This window comes from Eriocheir sinensis, chromosome 2, assembly GCF_024679095.1.
Source record: "Eriocheir sinensis breed Jianghai 21 chromosome 2, ASM2467909v1, whole genome shotgun sequence".
Classification (NCBI taxonomy): Eukaryota; Metazoa; Arthropoda; class Malacostraca; order Decapoda; family Varunidae; genus Eriocheir; species Eriocheir sinensis.
In genome coordinates this window covers 20129498-20145400 of record NC_066510.1, presented here as the reverse complement: position 1 = coordinate 20145400, position 15903 = coordinate 20129498, and the positions used below count along the sequence as shown (strand labels likewise).

Sequence of the window (15903 nt, the reverse complement as noted above, 5' to 3'; positions counted from 1 at the left end):
AAGATGTAAGGTCCTGTATGGGTTATATGCTTACCAGAAAGCTGAGGCACTACACAATACAATAATATGTATCTCACTACAACAAAATCCTAAGCTTGTTTCAATACACCTCAATGAGCTAAAGGAGAATACACGGTTTTGAGTGTGTGCAAAGCCATTTTGTAATGCCTCTTTTTGCTTCCCTACTTGTTCAGGACTGAGCTGGTCCAGGACTGAATGGTAGTCTTTAAGGGTGAGGTGGAGGCCCATAGCGGCAGTCTGGAGTGTGTGGTAGTGGAGAGTTAAGTGGGTGGCAAGCTCCGGGGGGCGTATACCAGCTTGAAGCAGCTGTCCGGACTCCCACACCACCGACTGCAGCTCCCCCGGCAGCCGAACACGCCACCCACCCACACCTGAAGGAAGAGTAATCTTGTGGTGATCTGTCTCCATATCTGCTTTTATCTTACCTACACTTAAAGCTGCGGATGTTCTTTGCCCACACCAACTTCACCTCTAACTTGTTAAATGCACCAATAATTCAATAAGGGACTCTAAACTATTAACATTTCTTCCTTCCTTAACACAAACTCATGATCTATTGTTCTTCCATTATCTCTGATTAGATCATCCTTGTTCAGATTTTCTAATCCCTAACTTAGATTTAAACATTGTTATTGTCTCATCTTTCTCTTTTGACTTCCAACTTTGTCAGGTTCAAATTCTCTAATCTCTCCTCATATGATAGCTGTGCTAGACACTAGGCACCCATTTGGTTGCAGAACTTTGAATTTTCCTTATTTACTTTATATGCTTCCAGTACAGTGACTAAATGGCAGCTGCATATTCAGTCCTAGATCATATCATAAACCTCTAGACCACTCAATATATTTTTTAGTTTGTAGCCTACATGTGTGTGAAATGAGTTGCCCATAACTTACCAGAGTGGTTTTCATCACGAGTCAGCACAGGCGTCACCAGTAGCTTGGGGATCTGCTGGGTGACTCTCTTCCCCCACTCAGCCACCATCTCCTCCCTAGCACGTTCCACCTCTCCCTGCACCTCCTCCACCTCTGCCTCCACCTCTGTCCACAGGTCACCACCAGCACCTGAACCCTGCAGTAACCCAAAATATCTATATCATCACATTATTCATTTAGGCAAAAAAAAAAGTAGAAAACATAAACAAGAAAGAAACAAAATAAGAAAACTATTTGTACAGTGTTAAGAGAATTTTAATAATAATTTTACAAATACTATAAACACCATACGATTATAGAAAATGACTGATACAGATACAAAAAAAGAGACAAAGAAGAAGAGGAAGAGAGACAGAGAGGCAGAGAAAAGCAAAAAGTTATACTGTGAAAAAGGACTTCTCTGTTGACAGAACTTGTTCTACTCTCAAAATTGACTGGGACAGTGAAGAAGTTTACTGACTTGGTGTTGTGAATAGAGCTGTTTAAGGGTGGTCCAGGCAGCCAGACGCTTGGTGAGGTAGGCAGTCATCCAGCGGACACGGCCAGAGAGAGGAGCTTGTGTGCCTGGCCTCTCCTTCTCTTGCTCTGCCTGTGTGGACACACCAATAAATAACACCTTTCTCCTCAAATTAATGTCCTCCAAGCATAACTCCTTGGTACAGTAAGTCTGTTAATCAAGCCTCATTGGTTATAATACTGCCTTGGCACAAAACAGTATAACTCACAATCACTTATTTCCTGAAAGCTATTTTGGTGTTCAAATACTTTGGAATTATATTGACTAATGTAATATAGTAATTTGTTAAAATAAAATTAACCACCAACCATGCATAGGACAACAGAATAAATGAAGCAGACCCATAGGCATGACTCCAGAAGCATAAACTTATTTCCTGTTTATTGCAACTAAGTAAATATTAATGCTGACCTTAAAGTCTGCCCTGATACCCTTCACTTCCTCTGCAAAGGCCAAGAGTAGGTCTGGTAGGCGGGAAATCAAGAGCTGCCTGAAGGAAGCTCTGCACGGCTCCTTCTCCAGCACACCAGCCACTGCTGTAACCAACTCAGATGTCCTGCAGCAATAACACAATACTAACATTATTATCTCTTTTTTTAATTTTCCATATTCTTCACCTGCTCTGAAGTACCATAATAATATGTAATACCATATTAATAATCACATTACTGCTTTATGCCTAATGTAATTCATTTTCATGCATACTAGCTACTCACATTCTGTCCTGAAAGCTTTCATTGATGGCACTGATCACAGCTTGCTCCCATTTCTGCACAGCCAGTTGCAGGTCTTCCTTCTGTCTCACCCAGCGATCTTGATTCCTAGTTGAGAAGATGTTGAAGTCATAGGCTGTCAACACCCGTAGGACTTGGGAGGTGACAGTGCGTAGTTGGTCAGGGTCCTGCACCCGAATCAGCGCTGACCACTCCCCTGAGAAGCCCACCTGTGCCTCTAAAAGCACCTGCAAGAAGCAAAACCCCGATTTTTATGTTCTCCACTTCTAATAACTTCAGAAGCACAAGGAAGAAAAAACGTTTCATTTATCTGCTCACCCTCTCCCATTGACTAACTCACTCATTCACTCACCTTCATAATGCTGCTGAGGTCAGTGCACACATTTCGCAGGCCCCGAATGGTACCCAAGACTTTGGTGGGGTCGAAGTCCACTCGTCCATCTCTCTGTCGCTTGGCTTACACCCCCAAGAGGATACATTATAAACAACTGTCACAAAAAAATCTCACAAGAGCAATAATAAGACATGAATAAATGTCTGAAGCAGACAAAGTTGTGTAAAAATTATATATCCACACAAAACCCGACTTTGCTATATAGACCCATTGTACTACAAAAAATCTGTATTGCATTGTATCTTACATCCTCTGAGTCTTATTAATGCTTTCTCCTGCAATTCTACCAATGTACCATGCTAGCAAAGTCAACGTATAGTGTACTGCTCTGGCTGATGATGGCTGCATGGAGATGGGGCCCATGAGTGTAGTTATTTCCTGTATATCACATCTAAATAAATACATGACTAGATAAATAACCACTGCCTGAACATACCTGAAGCCATAACAGTGTCTGCAGTGACTGTCACTGCTTCTTCCCACTCTGCTACCACATCCAGAGCCTCCGTCACCCTCCTCTGAGATGCCTGTTACATAATAGTCTAATAATATGATATCATTTTACTTGCAGCTTACATCAAAGTAATGTTTGTATACCCTAGGACAGAAGTTTATTGACAATATTTTGTGCATTCATACACAAACTACATGTGATCTCTAACAGCCTGTGAGTGGAAAAAAAAAAATGGTTCTGATTGAGAAATAATTCATGTGGGTCTGGATGAAGGTCTGGATACTATCCCATCATAGATTGTCCCCAAATCATTGTAATGTTACTGAAATGAATATATAAATAGAAAGGAAATTAATTACCAAACCATAATGCTAGAGGCGATATGACATTGACATTATTCGACCATAATTTGAAGTAAACCAATGCATATTAAAAGCAATATAAAGTAAACAGAAACACATGAATATATGAACATTACTACTGTATATAAAAATTTGAATGACTAACCAGGAAGGGGTGAGCCTCTCTCATGGATGCCGGCAGTAGGTTCACAGGTCGCAACTCCCTGGTCACAACACTCACCAGACTCTCCACGCCACACTCCAGCATCACCTGACCAGTGGAGATAAATATCAGACAATCTTACACTGCACTGCCTATAAACAGTACCACAATAATATAAGTCAGAATTATGACAACAATACAGAAAGTGCAGGATTTTGCTAAAGAGTTCCTGAAATGGTCCATAGAACAAAAAAGGTATGAGTTAAAATTGCAGTTTAAAGTTGATTTCTCTGATTAAGATGAGCAAGAAAAGAAACAGACCTAAACATAAGTAATGAATCAGCCAAAATTTAAATAAAGAAGATCAAGAGGGATGATACAAGTCTGGAGGAACAGGACAAGATACAGAGGCAAGTTGAAAAAAATCATATGGAAGCAAAGATATGAGGAAAACATCAGCACGATCGAAGAAAATAACAGAAATTGAAAAGATAAAATTCAGGTGGAAAGTGAAGAAAACATTTAAACACTGAAATAAATGTAAACGCTTCATACATTTAAGAAAGATTAATAGAAACATAATATTCAAAGACTTGCACTACATGTATGCAAAGGAGACACATCATCAGCAGAGTGAGGCCTCCATGGTATAGCACAAGATCTATAATCCTGTATTCCATAACTAGGTAAATACAACTAGGTAATTAGGTCAGTACCTGCACCCTCCCACTGATGCCTTGCCGTCGCCCAAGCCGCCACACCAGCAACAGCACTTCCATAAGACTTCCCGCCAACCCCTGCAGCCCTGCCAGCCGACCCTCACTCACCACCTGCAAATACAGCAGCTGTTATTACTACTACCCTTCCCCTCCTCCTCATACTCTTACTATTACATATTATTACTACTACATTTACTACACATGCTACTGCTACTATTATTACAACTACTACTACTACTACTGCCACCACCACTTCCACCACCACAACTACTACTACTACTACTACTACTACTTCTACTACTACTACTACTACTACTGTAACTATTACTACCAGTACTTTTACAACTGAGTGGCAACTTAGGTCATGGCTGTGGAACTGGAACAGATTACCCACAAATACAAGTACTTCAATGTATGATATGAAGAATGATGTATGTTATAAAGAACAAACTAATGCTAAAACTAATGCTATAATCAGTGATGTCCCAGAGCCAATCATGTTTGTTCTCCCATATCCTTTAGGTTTTTTCTGTTTATGATTTATTTACCGAGCACTATATATAAGGAGTGTGGAGAAGAAACAGCCGCTCACCTTGAAAAATTTCTCCAGGTAGTTCAGTGACTTGTAGCAATCCCCAAGGCCTGTGTGCAGGTCAGTCAGCTTCATCATGGCTCTTCGCAGCTCCTTTATCTTAGCAACCTCTTCTTCATCTTCATCATCATCTTGCTCAGTTAGCACTTATGAAAGTCATAAAAGTTTTCCTTGTTACCTTTACATGTGGAGCCTATATATTCCTAGTTCTTTTCAGTTACTCTTCATCATTTGTGTGTGTGTGTGTGTTTACCTAGTTGTATTTACCTAGTTGTAATTTTACAGGGCCTGGGCTTACGCTCGTGTGGTCCCGTCTCCATATCTATAATTATCCGACTTTTCCTTGAGTCTCTGCACACTCTTCGCCGATACTATTTCTTAAATTAGTCTGTTCCAGACCTCTATATTTCTTTGTGGGAAGCTATATTTCATTATGTCTCTTGAGCATCTTCCCTTCCTCAACTTTTTACTATGTCCTCCAGTATTCCTGCTGGAAGGTTCCTCTCTTAGTAGCAATTTCTCGTTATCGATTTCTTCCATTTTACTCAATAGCCTATATATTTGTATTAGGTCTCCTCTTTCTCTTCTTTGTTCTAGTGTTGGTAAGTCCATTTCCTTTAGTCTCTCTTCATATGTCAGTCCCTCCAGTTCTGGAACCATTTTTGTTGCCATCCTCTGTATTCTTTCTAGTTTTTTTATGTGTTTCTTCATATGTGGAGACCACACTGTTTCTGTGTATTCTAGTTTAGGTCTGATCATAATAGTTATTAATTTTTTCATCATTTCTTTGTCCATGTAGTGGAATGCTATGCCTATATTTCTCACCATGTTATATGTATCACCGAAGATCCGATTTATATGACTGCCTGGTTGCATATAATCTTGCATTATTACTCCCAGGTCTCTCTCTTCATTTACTTTCTTTAATATTTCACCATCTCCCATTTTATATGTCCATTTTGGTCTTTCTACACTTTTTCCCATTTCCATAACATGACATTTCTTCACGTTGAATTTCATCTCCCATTTCTGACTCCATTTCCAAATCTTGTTTAGGTCTTCTTGCAGCTCCTTGCAGTCTTCACTGTTTCTTATATGTCTTTGCAGTTTAGCATCATCTGCAAACAGGCTCATGTAGCTGTTTATTCCCTCTGGCATATCATTAATATAGACTAGGAAGAGTACTGGTGCTAAAACCGACCCCTGGGGCACTCCACTTTCCACCATTCTCCATTCCGATCTAGTGTCCTTAACCACGGTTCTCATCTCTCTTCCTCTTAAGTAGCTTTGTGTGTGTGTGTGTGTGTGTGTGTGTGTGTGTATACGTATTTACCTATTTGTAGTCTACCGGGCTCAAGCTAAGCTCTAATAGTCCCATTTCCATATCTACATTCATCCAGCCTTTCCTTCATTTGTTGGACACTGCTCGCCTCCACCACCTCTTCCCGCAAGCTGTTCCATGTGTTATCACTTCTTTGTGGAAAACTATACTTTTTCAAGTCACTCAAACAGGTTCCTTTATTTTTTTTCCATGTCCTCTCAGCCCCTGCATTCTTGAAGTTGAGAAGAGATCATCTCTATCCACTTCATCAAACTTATTTACCAACTTATAGAGCGTAATCAGATCTCTTCTCTCCCTTCTTTGTTCCAGTGTCGTCAATTCCATCTCCTTCAATCTGTCTTCATATGTCATATTCGAGAGTTCTGGGACCATTTTAGTTGCAATTCTCTTTATCTTTTCCAACTTTCTGATATCCTTCTTTTTGTGAGACGACCATACAACTGCAGCATATTCAAGTTTTGGTCTTATCAATGTTGTTATTATTTTCTTCATCATTTCTTTGTCCATAAAATGGAATGATATCCTTATATTTTGCATCATCCTGTAGATTTCTCCAAACAGCTTGTTTATGTGATTTTCTGGGGATAGTGTGTCTTGCATCATTACTCCCAAATCTTTTTCTTTATGTACCACCTTTAAGTTTTCTTCTCCCAACCTGTATGTTTTCCTCGGTCTCTTTTTCCTTTTCCCCATTTCCATAACATGGCATTTGTTTGCATTAAATTCCATCTCCCATAACTGGCTCCATCTATACACTCTATCCAGGTCTTTTTGCAGTTCTTCACAGTCTTCCTCCATCCTCACTTTTCTTATTAACTTTGCATTGTCTTCAAAAAGGCTCATATAACTTTTTATATCCTTTGGCATATCATTTATATATATTATGAACATTACTGGTGCCAAAACTGAGCCTTGAGGAACTCCACTCTCTACTCTCCTCCAATTTGATTTCTCTTCCCTAATCACCGTCCTCATTTCTCTTCCTGTTAAGTAATCCTTCATCCACTTGATAACCTTTCTGCCCATTCCTCCCCACTGCTGTAGTTTCCAGATATGTGTGTGTGTGTGTATTTACCTAGTTGTATTTACCTAGTTGTAATTTTACAGGGCCTGGGCTTACGCTCGTGTGGTCCCGTCTCCATATCTATAATTATCCAACTTTTCTTTGAATCTCTGCACACTCTTCGCCGATACTATTTCTTCACTTAGTCTGTTCCAAACCTCTATATTTCTTTGTGGGAAGCTATATTTCTTTATGTCTCTTGAGCATCTTCCCTTCCTCAACTTTTTACTATGTCCTCTAGTATTCCTGCTGGAAGGTTCCTCTCTTAGTAGCAATTTCTCGTTATCGATTTCTTCCATTTTACTCAATAGCCTATATATTTGTATTAGGTCTCCTCTTTCTCTTCTTTGTTCTAGTGTTGGTAAGTCCATTTCCTTTAGTCTCTCTTCATATGTCAGTCCCTCCAGTTCTGGAACCATTTTTGTTGCCATCCTCTGTATTCTTTCTAGTTTTTTTTATGTGTTTTTTCATATGTGGAGACCACACTGTTTCTGTGTATTCTAGTTTAGGTCTGATCATAGTAGTTATTAATTTTTTCATAATTTCTTTGTCCATGTAGTGGAATGCTATGCCTATATTTCTCACCATGTTATATGTATCACCGAAGATCCGATTTATATGACTTTCTGGTTGCATATAATCTTGCATTATTACTCCCAGGTCTCTCTCTTCATTTACTTTCTTTAATATTTCACCATCTCCCATTTTATATGTCCATTTTGGTCTTTCTACACTTTTTCCCATTTCCATAACATGACATTTCTTCACGTTGAATTTCATCTCCCATTTCTGACTCCATTTCCAAATCTTATTTAGGTCTTCTTGCAGCTCCTTGCAGTCTTCACTGTTTCTTATATGTCTTTGCAGTTTAGCATCATCTGCAAACAGGCTCATGTAGCTGTTTATTCCCTCTGGCATATCATTAATATAGACTAGGAAGAGTACTGGTGCTAAAACCGACCCCTGGGGCACTCCACTTTCCACCGTTCTCCATTCCGATCTAGTGTCCTTAACCACGGTTCTCATCTCTCTTCCTCTTAAGTAGCTTTCCATCCAGCACTTCATTTTCCCTCTCAATCCTCCTTTATTTTCTAGTTTCCACATGTGTGTGTGTGTGTGTGTGTGTGTGTGTGTGTGTGTATATATGTGTATGTGTGTGTGTGTGTGTGTGTGTGTATTTACTTCAAATACCCTCCCGATTCAAAAAAGCTCATTATAATCAATCTCTGGGTATTGGTGGGACCTTCACATACCACACATCCCATCTCCCCTGTTCAAGGAGGGCACAGTTACCACTCCTTGTCATCAGAAAAATCTTGGCCTGAGTGAAGCTCGAACCTCCACATGCCAGGCCGGACTCTGACAGGGCAGAGCCTTATCCATTGAGCTATCAGAGCATGTGTGTAGTCATTATTTATGATATACAAGAAATGAGGTATGCTCATGAGGTCCCATCTTTGAGACTCAGTCAGCCAAATCTAGCTTCAAATTAAAAGTTCTTGGACTGAACAACTGCTTTGTCCTGGCTGTTCCTCTGAGCTATGCATGTATTATAAAAGCTGTAACTCTTGATATCCCTCAAAAAATTGTCTTTCAACTTCTTTCATGTCCTCTGGTTGCTCCCCCATCACATAGAAATTGATCCTTTATATAAATTCTGTCTACTCCCTTCATTACCCTGAACACTGCAATTATGTCACTTAAATGTTGATTAATCAATATGTTACGTGTTGGGTGAGAGGCCTAATACTTTTGATGCGTACTGTAGGTTCTATTTCCAATTCTTTATGTCACTACTTATTGTATAGTTACACATTATATTCCATGCTTTGAAGTACACTTATACTGGGCACATACTTACATGGGTGTGCTTGCAAGTGGGCAAGGACGGAGGACAATTCAAGAAACCCACTGGACCAAGATGCTCGGAGGTCCCCGAGGGTAGTGTCACCGCTTCCCACCTGATCCACAGGGGCAGGGAAAAAGTACAGGTGGTTAATTTGAAAAGATTAAATAAGGACAAAGAGAGGTTTAAAAAAGGTAAATGAGATATTAATATAAAGGGCCCTGAGGGTATGAAAACAAAATAAATGCCAGGAGTAAAAAAAAAGTAGGTTTGGAAAAGAGTGAAGGAACTGATCCATTTGTTGTTTCCAAAAAATCAACTTTGTTCGCCTTCAGGAGATTTTGGGTCACCAGTGCGCTCATGGATGGGGCACCGTACTTTTTTTTTTTTAATTGCCCTTGAGCTGTCTCCCTTGTGAAAAAAAAAAAAAAAAAAAAAAAAAATGGTCTCAATGCTAAAGACAGACATTTTCTGGGTTCCGTAACAACAAAATACCATGGCGGCTCAGCACAACATCACAGAAGTATTTGCTGTCCCATGATTGTCCTTGCTCTTTAGTGACCACATCAAAGAACAAAGTCGATTTTTTTGGAAGCGATGAGTGGCTGGGAGCATCGCCTGACCTCAATGCCTGTGAAATTTTGGAGGCAATACTCAAGGACAGAGTTGAACAAAGCCTCCAGAACACCAGGGAAGAGCTTCTTACTGCTTTGACTAATGTCCTCCTAGAAATGGAGTTTGGTCATGACTTATTTGTGTCTCTCATGGAATCCTACCCTGTGCATTTGGAGGCAGTTCAGTGGGCGGATGGTGGGCATACCAAAAAATGGAAGCAAAGCTTAGAAACTGTGCACATGAGACATCAAAGAATAAAGCTTTTTTCCCTTCCATGGTTTCTTGCTACCTCTTCTACACTGGGCTGGGCATGGGGGAGCTGGTGTTGGGACACTCTTTAGATTGAGTTGCGTCATGCAGCCATGGTGCAGCAATGGCTGCAGTAGAACAATGATGCAGTAGATCAATGATAAAGTGGCAAACTGTCAGCCAAGAGATCATCAGTATGAGTTTCCCCAAAGTAAAGTTGTTAGTGTTCTACTCTCGATTAATTTTAATATACACATGCTTTGCACAGTGGCAGTATCGTAACCAATGAGGTTCATCCGAGGTGCATTTTTGCCTATGCGTAGAGCTCCCTTGTTTTGGGGTATTGGGAAGAGAGCAATACGGCTCCCCTCTGACTGGGAGGGTAGACTACCCCATCCTCACCTTCACATGGTGTGCACCGTTAGTATACCCTGTAGGGTAAAACGAACGGGGAGGGGGGCAGCGACCATCAGCTGTCTTGTTTTTAATCCTTTTAGCCCGGACAAGGAGCAAGTCTCCACAATACCACATCGGACTGGCCACCCATCGGTGGCCTCTAATACTTTTATCAAAAGTTTTAGAGGCAGGAGCAATGGCCAGAGTGCAGCAGAAGAGAAAGGACTGGTGTCTATTAATGTGAATGGATTAGGTGATGAGGAAAAGAGGAGAGTGATGATTGAAAATTTTGTGAATAGTAGAGTGGATGTGTTGGGAGTGAGTGAAATGCATATTAGAGGAAATGGTATGAGTGATGGTAGAGAGGGTATGTGGGAGGGTGTGCCTGGGGGGACTGTATGGACGGGGATGGATGAGAAGTATAGAGGCAGGAGTAAGGAATGATATGCTATTGTGATGTCTGAAAGAGTGTGGATTGGTGTGACTGATTATGGTTGGAAGGGATCAAGAATTGTGTGGATGAAAGGAAAAGTAGGTTTAGTAAATTATGCATGGGTGTGTATTTATGTACCAGTAAATGTGAAAAGTAAAAAATGACTGAGGGAAGGGGGAAGCTTTTTGGGAGGAAGTGAATGCATGTTTGAAGAGTTTTGAGAAAGAAAGGGAGTGTCTGGATAGAGAGAGATGGAAACTCTTCTGCCATGGCCATCCTCTGGTGGGAGCTCCTAGGAGCAGGCATTAAAGATGAATGAATCAATGAAACATGGTTGGCTAAAACAAACCTCTAAGGCCTTCTTGTTGAACCTCTTAACATTTTTAAGCAGCAGGGTTCTTGGACTTCTTGTGGGTTTATCATCCTCCTGGTCATCCTCCTCACTCTTCCTTTCTCCAGCTGACTCATCTCTCCTCCTCTCTGGCCCTTTTTCCCCTCCTTCCTTTGCTAGTAGCTTTGGGAAGGCAGTGGCTCCACCTTGCTGTCCTCCTTCATCTTCTTCTTCCGAGTCATAGTCCAGAGGTGGCAATGGTGGTTGTAACTGACTCACTCTGCAAAAGTGGTATGCAGTAATTTGCCAAACAGTCCACAGCTCACTTAACTCACATCTGTGGCAGGTGCAAGGAGCAATATTGGAAATATTGGCTCCAAAGGATTTTTTAATCTAATCTAAGTTCTAACCCTTTTTGCTGTTCATGATAGTACCGTATATTCATTATCGGACTCACTTTGAAAAGCTGTGTGCGAGGGTAGCCAAGTATGAAGTTCTGTCACTCTTACCAAGGCGTTCACAGAGAGGTACATAAACCTGAAAACAGAGGGTAAGTCTTAATTAACACCAGCACCGACTCTCCAGAACCTGTGTATATGTTTTAACCCGTGGGCTTCGGCTATGGGAAAGCCGAGAAGTGGCTGAGAAACGTCAACATAACACTGCATTTTGAGGCTAAGAAAAGAGCATGGAATGTATATCAGAGTACTCCTCTCATAACCATAAAGCCGTTAAAAATATTTACTTTTACTCAAACTCCATTCTTTTTGTGTGGTGTTTGTTACAAAATAAACAGTCTTGTGATGCGTGGCATCTAGCCGAGAGTCGCTTGTTGTCTACTTTAGAGAATTTGACAAGTGATTACTGTATGGATAGCTAATTCAGGCTGCCATGACCTGACAGCACCACCTATGACAAATAAGCCCACCTCAAGATCACTCACCCACCACAATGACCAAGGGCATGCATGATGGGTTGCTTTATGCCGTCACTGCCTACAATTAGCTCGAATTAGGGGTTTTGAGCTGAGCCCCAAACAGGGTCCGCCGTTTCAGCGGACCGACTTGCGGAGGCCCCAAACGGGGTCCGCCGAAGCTGCCAGGTTAAAGATGCTGCTGACTAGTGGTTGGGTTAGAAGCATATAAATACAAAATACCTTGAAATCAACAAAAAAATAGTAACCATCAATCAATCAATGGGGGCCTACACAGAAGGATTTGTCAACTCACCCATCCTACAATGCTAAGCCCAAGGGTTCCTCTGGGCAAGTCTCTATGCAGGCCCCCTTCCCATCCCAAGTACCTCATGGCAGGATCTATCAACTTGCTCAAGCTACAAAGTATGTGAGTGCCCCCCTCAGGCTCCTCCATTTGGGCTTGTCTCTTACAAAAACAACCCAGTGAGCAGGGTCAGTTTCTGCATAGGATGCCACATGGTTGTACAGTAGGAGTTGGTATTCACGAACTATGGAGGTGGTAGGCCTTGAATCAGTCTCACAGAGTAATTGACAGTTTAACACAGTCATTTCAGTGATACCTCTGATTATATGTAGGCACTGACATGGTTGGCTACACGCTATGTGTTTGTCCCCATGGTTTTGATACCAAAAATATCAACAGCTCTCTCCTCCTGAATTTTGCAAGATCCAGGAGATTGACCACATCCTTGTAAGTGCTCGTTGGAGGATCCACAGAACTGCAGGAGTTTCCGGAATGCTGAGTTCTTTGGAATTGATCACAGGCTTATAGTTGCAACACTCAAGCTTCATGTCAGGGTCAAAAATAATCTGCAGGTGCAACAATACTGTGTTCCATCTCGAGAGACTGAAAAACCTGACATGGGCTAATGAGTGTAAACTATTAAGTGAGTCTTAAATTGGTTCAATGTGCTCAATACCTTTGAGAACCCTGTACAACTTTAGAGTATCTTCAACATGACTCTTAAAGCTGTAAAGAAGTGCACTGGAGAGTGCTCAAGCTCAAGGAGTGGTTTTGCACAGAATGGTTATAGTGATACACTACAGTGAATGGTGATCTTCTCCACAGAGTAATGGTAAGTTGACCCACCTGTTTGAAGACAGCATGGAGGGCACGGTAGGTATCGGGGAGGAGGTAAGTAAGGTGAAGGTGGAGGGGCATCAGTTCCTGGGCCTGATGAGTGTCTGGCATATCTGGCACAGCACCCTCTGCTGCCTTCTTCACCAACACCACTGGCACACCCACGGTGGGAGGCACGGCTGTCTCCTGCACGTGTAGCAAGGGTCCTGCCGGGGCTATTGTGAGGCATTTATGCTGCTTCTGAAGGAGAAAAGACCAGAAAAACATGAGCTAACTAATATATTAATGGACACAACTGAATGGAAGAAGCCAATAGAAAAGATAATAAATTTGGGGAATTTTGAGGTGCTGCTTCTGTAGAATATTAGAGAAGAAAAGAAGTACTAGACTAGCATTCCTAATAATCTTACATGGGTATAACAGTTAAGATATGATTATGATTATTATTATTATTATTATTATTATAATAATAAGCTACCAAAGCCTCCCTTCAGGGTGCAGATACAACAAGTTGAACCACACAAAATACCAAAAGGTACTGGAGAAAAGCAAAGGCAATGAATAGTTTAAGAAACTGGCCAGTCAAAGCCAAAAGGAGGAAAAATAATGATTAAGTGAATATATAAAACAAAAATATAAAAGGCAGACTTTAATGAATTCCATCTGTAGGGAATTGGAGAAGAAAAAAAGGGGTTCATTATTAAATTAATGGATATGAGTGCATCAGTGAGTAAATAACAATAAAATAAAATAAAAGGAAATCTCTAATGATTCAAGGTGGTCATTTTCATTACAAAATAACTTAGTGGAATGGTTTTCTTAGCGATTTTCATCAACATGCAGCTCACCTTGACAGCAGGGCCCCCTTGTAAGCCACCCTTCTCATCCTCTGTATCATCCTGCTCACTGAATTTCCAAGAGAAGGAGCTCGTGGCACCTGCAGTTAACAGATGTCTCAAAATCAATGAATAAAGACTTACAATAACTCCTGTAAAACAAACATGATGCAATTTCATATAACTAATCTGAGTAATATGTTCCACACAGTAAATTTCATCCTAAAGAATTGAAAGATTAAAATTGCAGGTAAGAGTCAGCTGTTGGGCATCTCCACTGGTATAATTTGAGGAAGATCTGAAGGGGCCTTACCCTCAGTGGTGCCGGGGAGTGGCAGGTCTGGGGGGGAGGTGTCTGGGTCATCGTCTCCTTCAGTGTAGTCTGCCTGCCAGAAGACCAGACAACTTCCCTTTGGTGTTTCATCCAGGAACCTGCAATATGGATAACATTCACAAGCATGCTGCAAGGCGTACGTGTCTAAGAGAATAAAAAGACAATTAGGAGATATTTGAAGGATAACGGATTTTACTACTGTCCCTAAAGAGAGAGAGAGAGAGAGAGAGAGAGAGAGAGAGAGAGGTCAAATCAGGTCAGGAATGTTTGGCAGCACATCGGACCATCTATGAAGCCCACCTTCACCAACTGAGATGCTGTAAGTAGTGTTGTCTTTGCAGGATAAGCAACTCGAGTAGTTCAATGAAAATGGCCGGATTTAATGATGAGAAGTAGCGAGGCAAAATCACCTCCACGTGGTCCTCACCCTCACGGCCTGTAGGATGTTGTGCTTCGCCATTTTCATGTGGTGCGTCAGCTACTCTTCAACCCCTTGCTGAGAACCCATTTTTCACATTATTAATATACCCAGAACACCTCCGGCCGCGTACGCTTTCCCCATGGCCTTGTGAGAACTCAAGTGCTTACTAAAATTTCCCTCGTTACTGTGAGGACGATCATATACCGTCGTTTGGAGGTGCGGGGTGACTCTCCACTATTACCAAAAGCACATCAATAGGACTTGTAAGAAAGAAAAAAAATGTCCGGTTGGTTTATGTATGTTTACCCTACTCCTTAATGAGCGAGGACGTAAGAATCGTTAATGAATCGTCACGAGTAATATGAATAGCATTAAATAAACTCGTTTCTTTTTCTCCTTTATTTATCTATTTTTTTCATGCTCTTATCCTTTTCCTTCTTATCATATTCTACGCCTCCTCCTCCTCCTCCTAAGGACTAAGGGTCTTTTTTCGGTTGTTATTTTTGAATTGACACCAGCTACTAGAAAGATTTCCTGTAAAGCTTTCTGAAATTCCTTAGTTTCTATATCAACACCAAACTCTTTACAATTATTTTTTTGTCGGCTTAAGTATCTAATTTCGGATCACACAACCCCCACCGTGTCAAACCGATGAGCTGGCCCAATATTGTCTCACCCGTGGTTCCGAACTGCTCACTCACACTGGTCACTCAGAGCTCACATGTTTCGTGCTCCGTGGAATGATCGAATAGGCGTGTGTGCTGTCAAGATCTCAAGAAAGGGTTTTAGATCTTGTGTGCTGTTGTTGATAGTTTCGCGAAGGGGGTGGAGTTGAACCGCGCGTGGGAGGCGCCAACGTGGGGGCGGTGCGCCAAAGAGGCCTCCAGGCTCCATGTGTGAATCTCGAAAGGATCGTCTAAAATGGGGAAGCGATAGGACGGTTCTCAGTGGCAAAGATAGATGTTCAGCCATTCAGCCAAAGAGGTACCCTTCTTGCCAAGTGGGATTTTGAGGGCTTTACGCATTTGCACTTCAAACACCATCATATGCATCATAAACTTGAAATCCTAATGAACAAAATTAGATGGAGATAGCGACAGTTCTATTAGT

At 41.3% G+C, this 15903-nt stretch overlaps 1 protein-coding gene across 4 annotated transcripts in view; it reads right to left on the bottom strand.

Annotated features, from left to right (window-relative positions):
* LOC127001253 (uncharacterized) overlaps window positions 1-15903 on the bottom strand; it is an 89516-nt gene that overhangs the window by 71820 nt on the left and 1793 nt on the right. For all 4 annotated transcript variants that reach the window (XM_050865620.1, XM_050865602.1, XM_050865590.1 and 1 more), the window contains exons 2-17: window positions 14352-14470; window positions 14051-14139; window positions 13212-13442; window positions 11603-11682; window positions 11164-11425; window positions 9137-9236; window positions 4871-5016; window positions 4276-4389; window positions 3563-3667; window positions 3038-3128; window positions 2560-2663; window positions 2190-2434; window positions 1885-2029; window positions 1417-1545; window positions 918-1092; window positions 187-392 (exon numbers count right to left, since the gene is read on the bottom strand). In XM_050865620.1, the coding sequence (XP_050721577.1) occupies window positions 187-392; window positions 918-1092; window positions 1417-1545; window positions 1885-2029; window positions 2190-2434; window positions 2560-2663; window positions 3038-3128; window positions 3563-3667; window positions 4276-4389; window positions 4871-5016; window positions 9137-9236; window positions 11164-11425; window positions 11603-11682; window positions 13212-13442; window positions 14051-14139; window positions 14352-14470 (2341 nt within the window). The remainder of the gene's footprint in view (window positions 1-186; window positions 393-917; window positions 1093-1416; window positions 1546-1884; window positions 2030-2189; window positions 2435-2559; window positions 2664-3037; window positions 3129-3562; window positions 3668-4275; window positions 4390-4870; window positions 5017-9136; window positions 9237-11163; window positions 11426-11602; window positions 11683-13211; window positions 13443-14050; window positions 14140-14351; window positions 14471-15903) is intronic.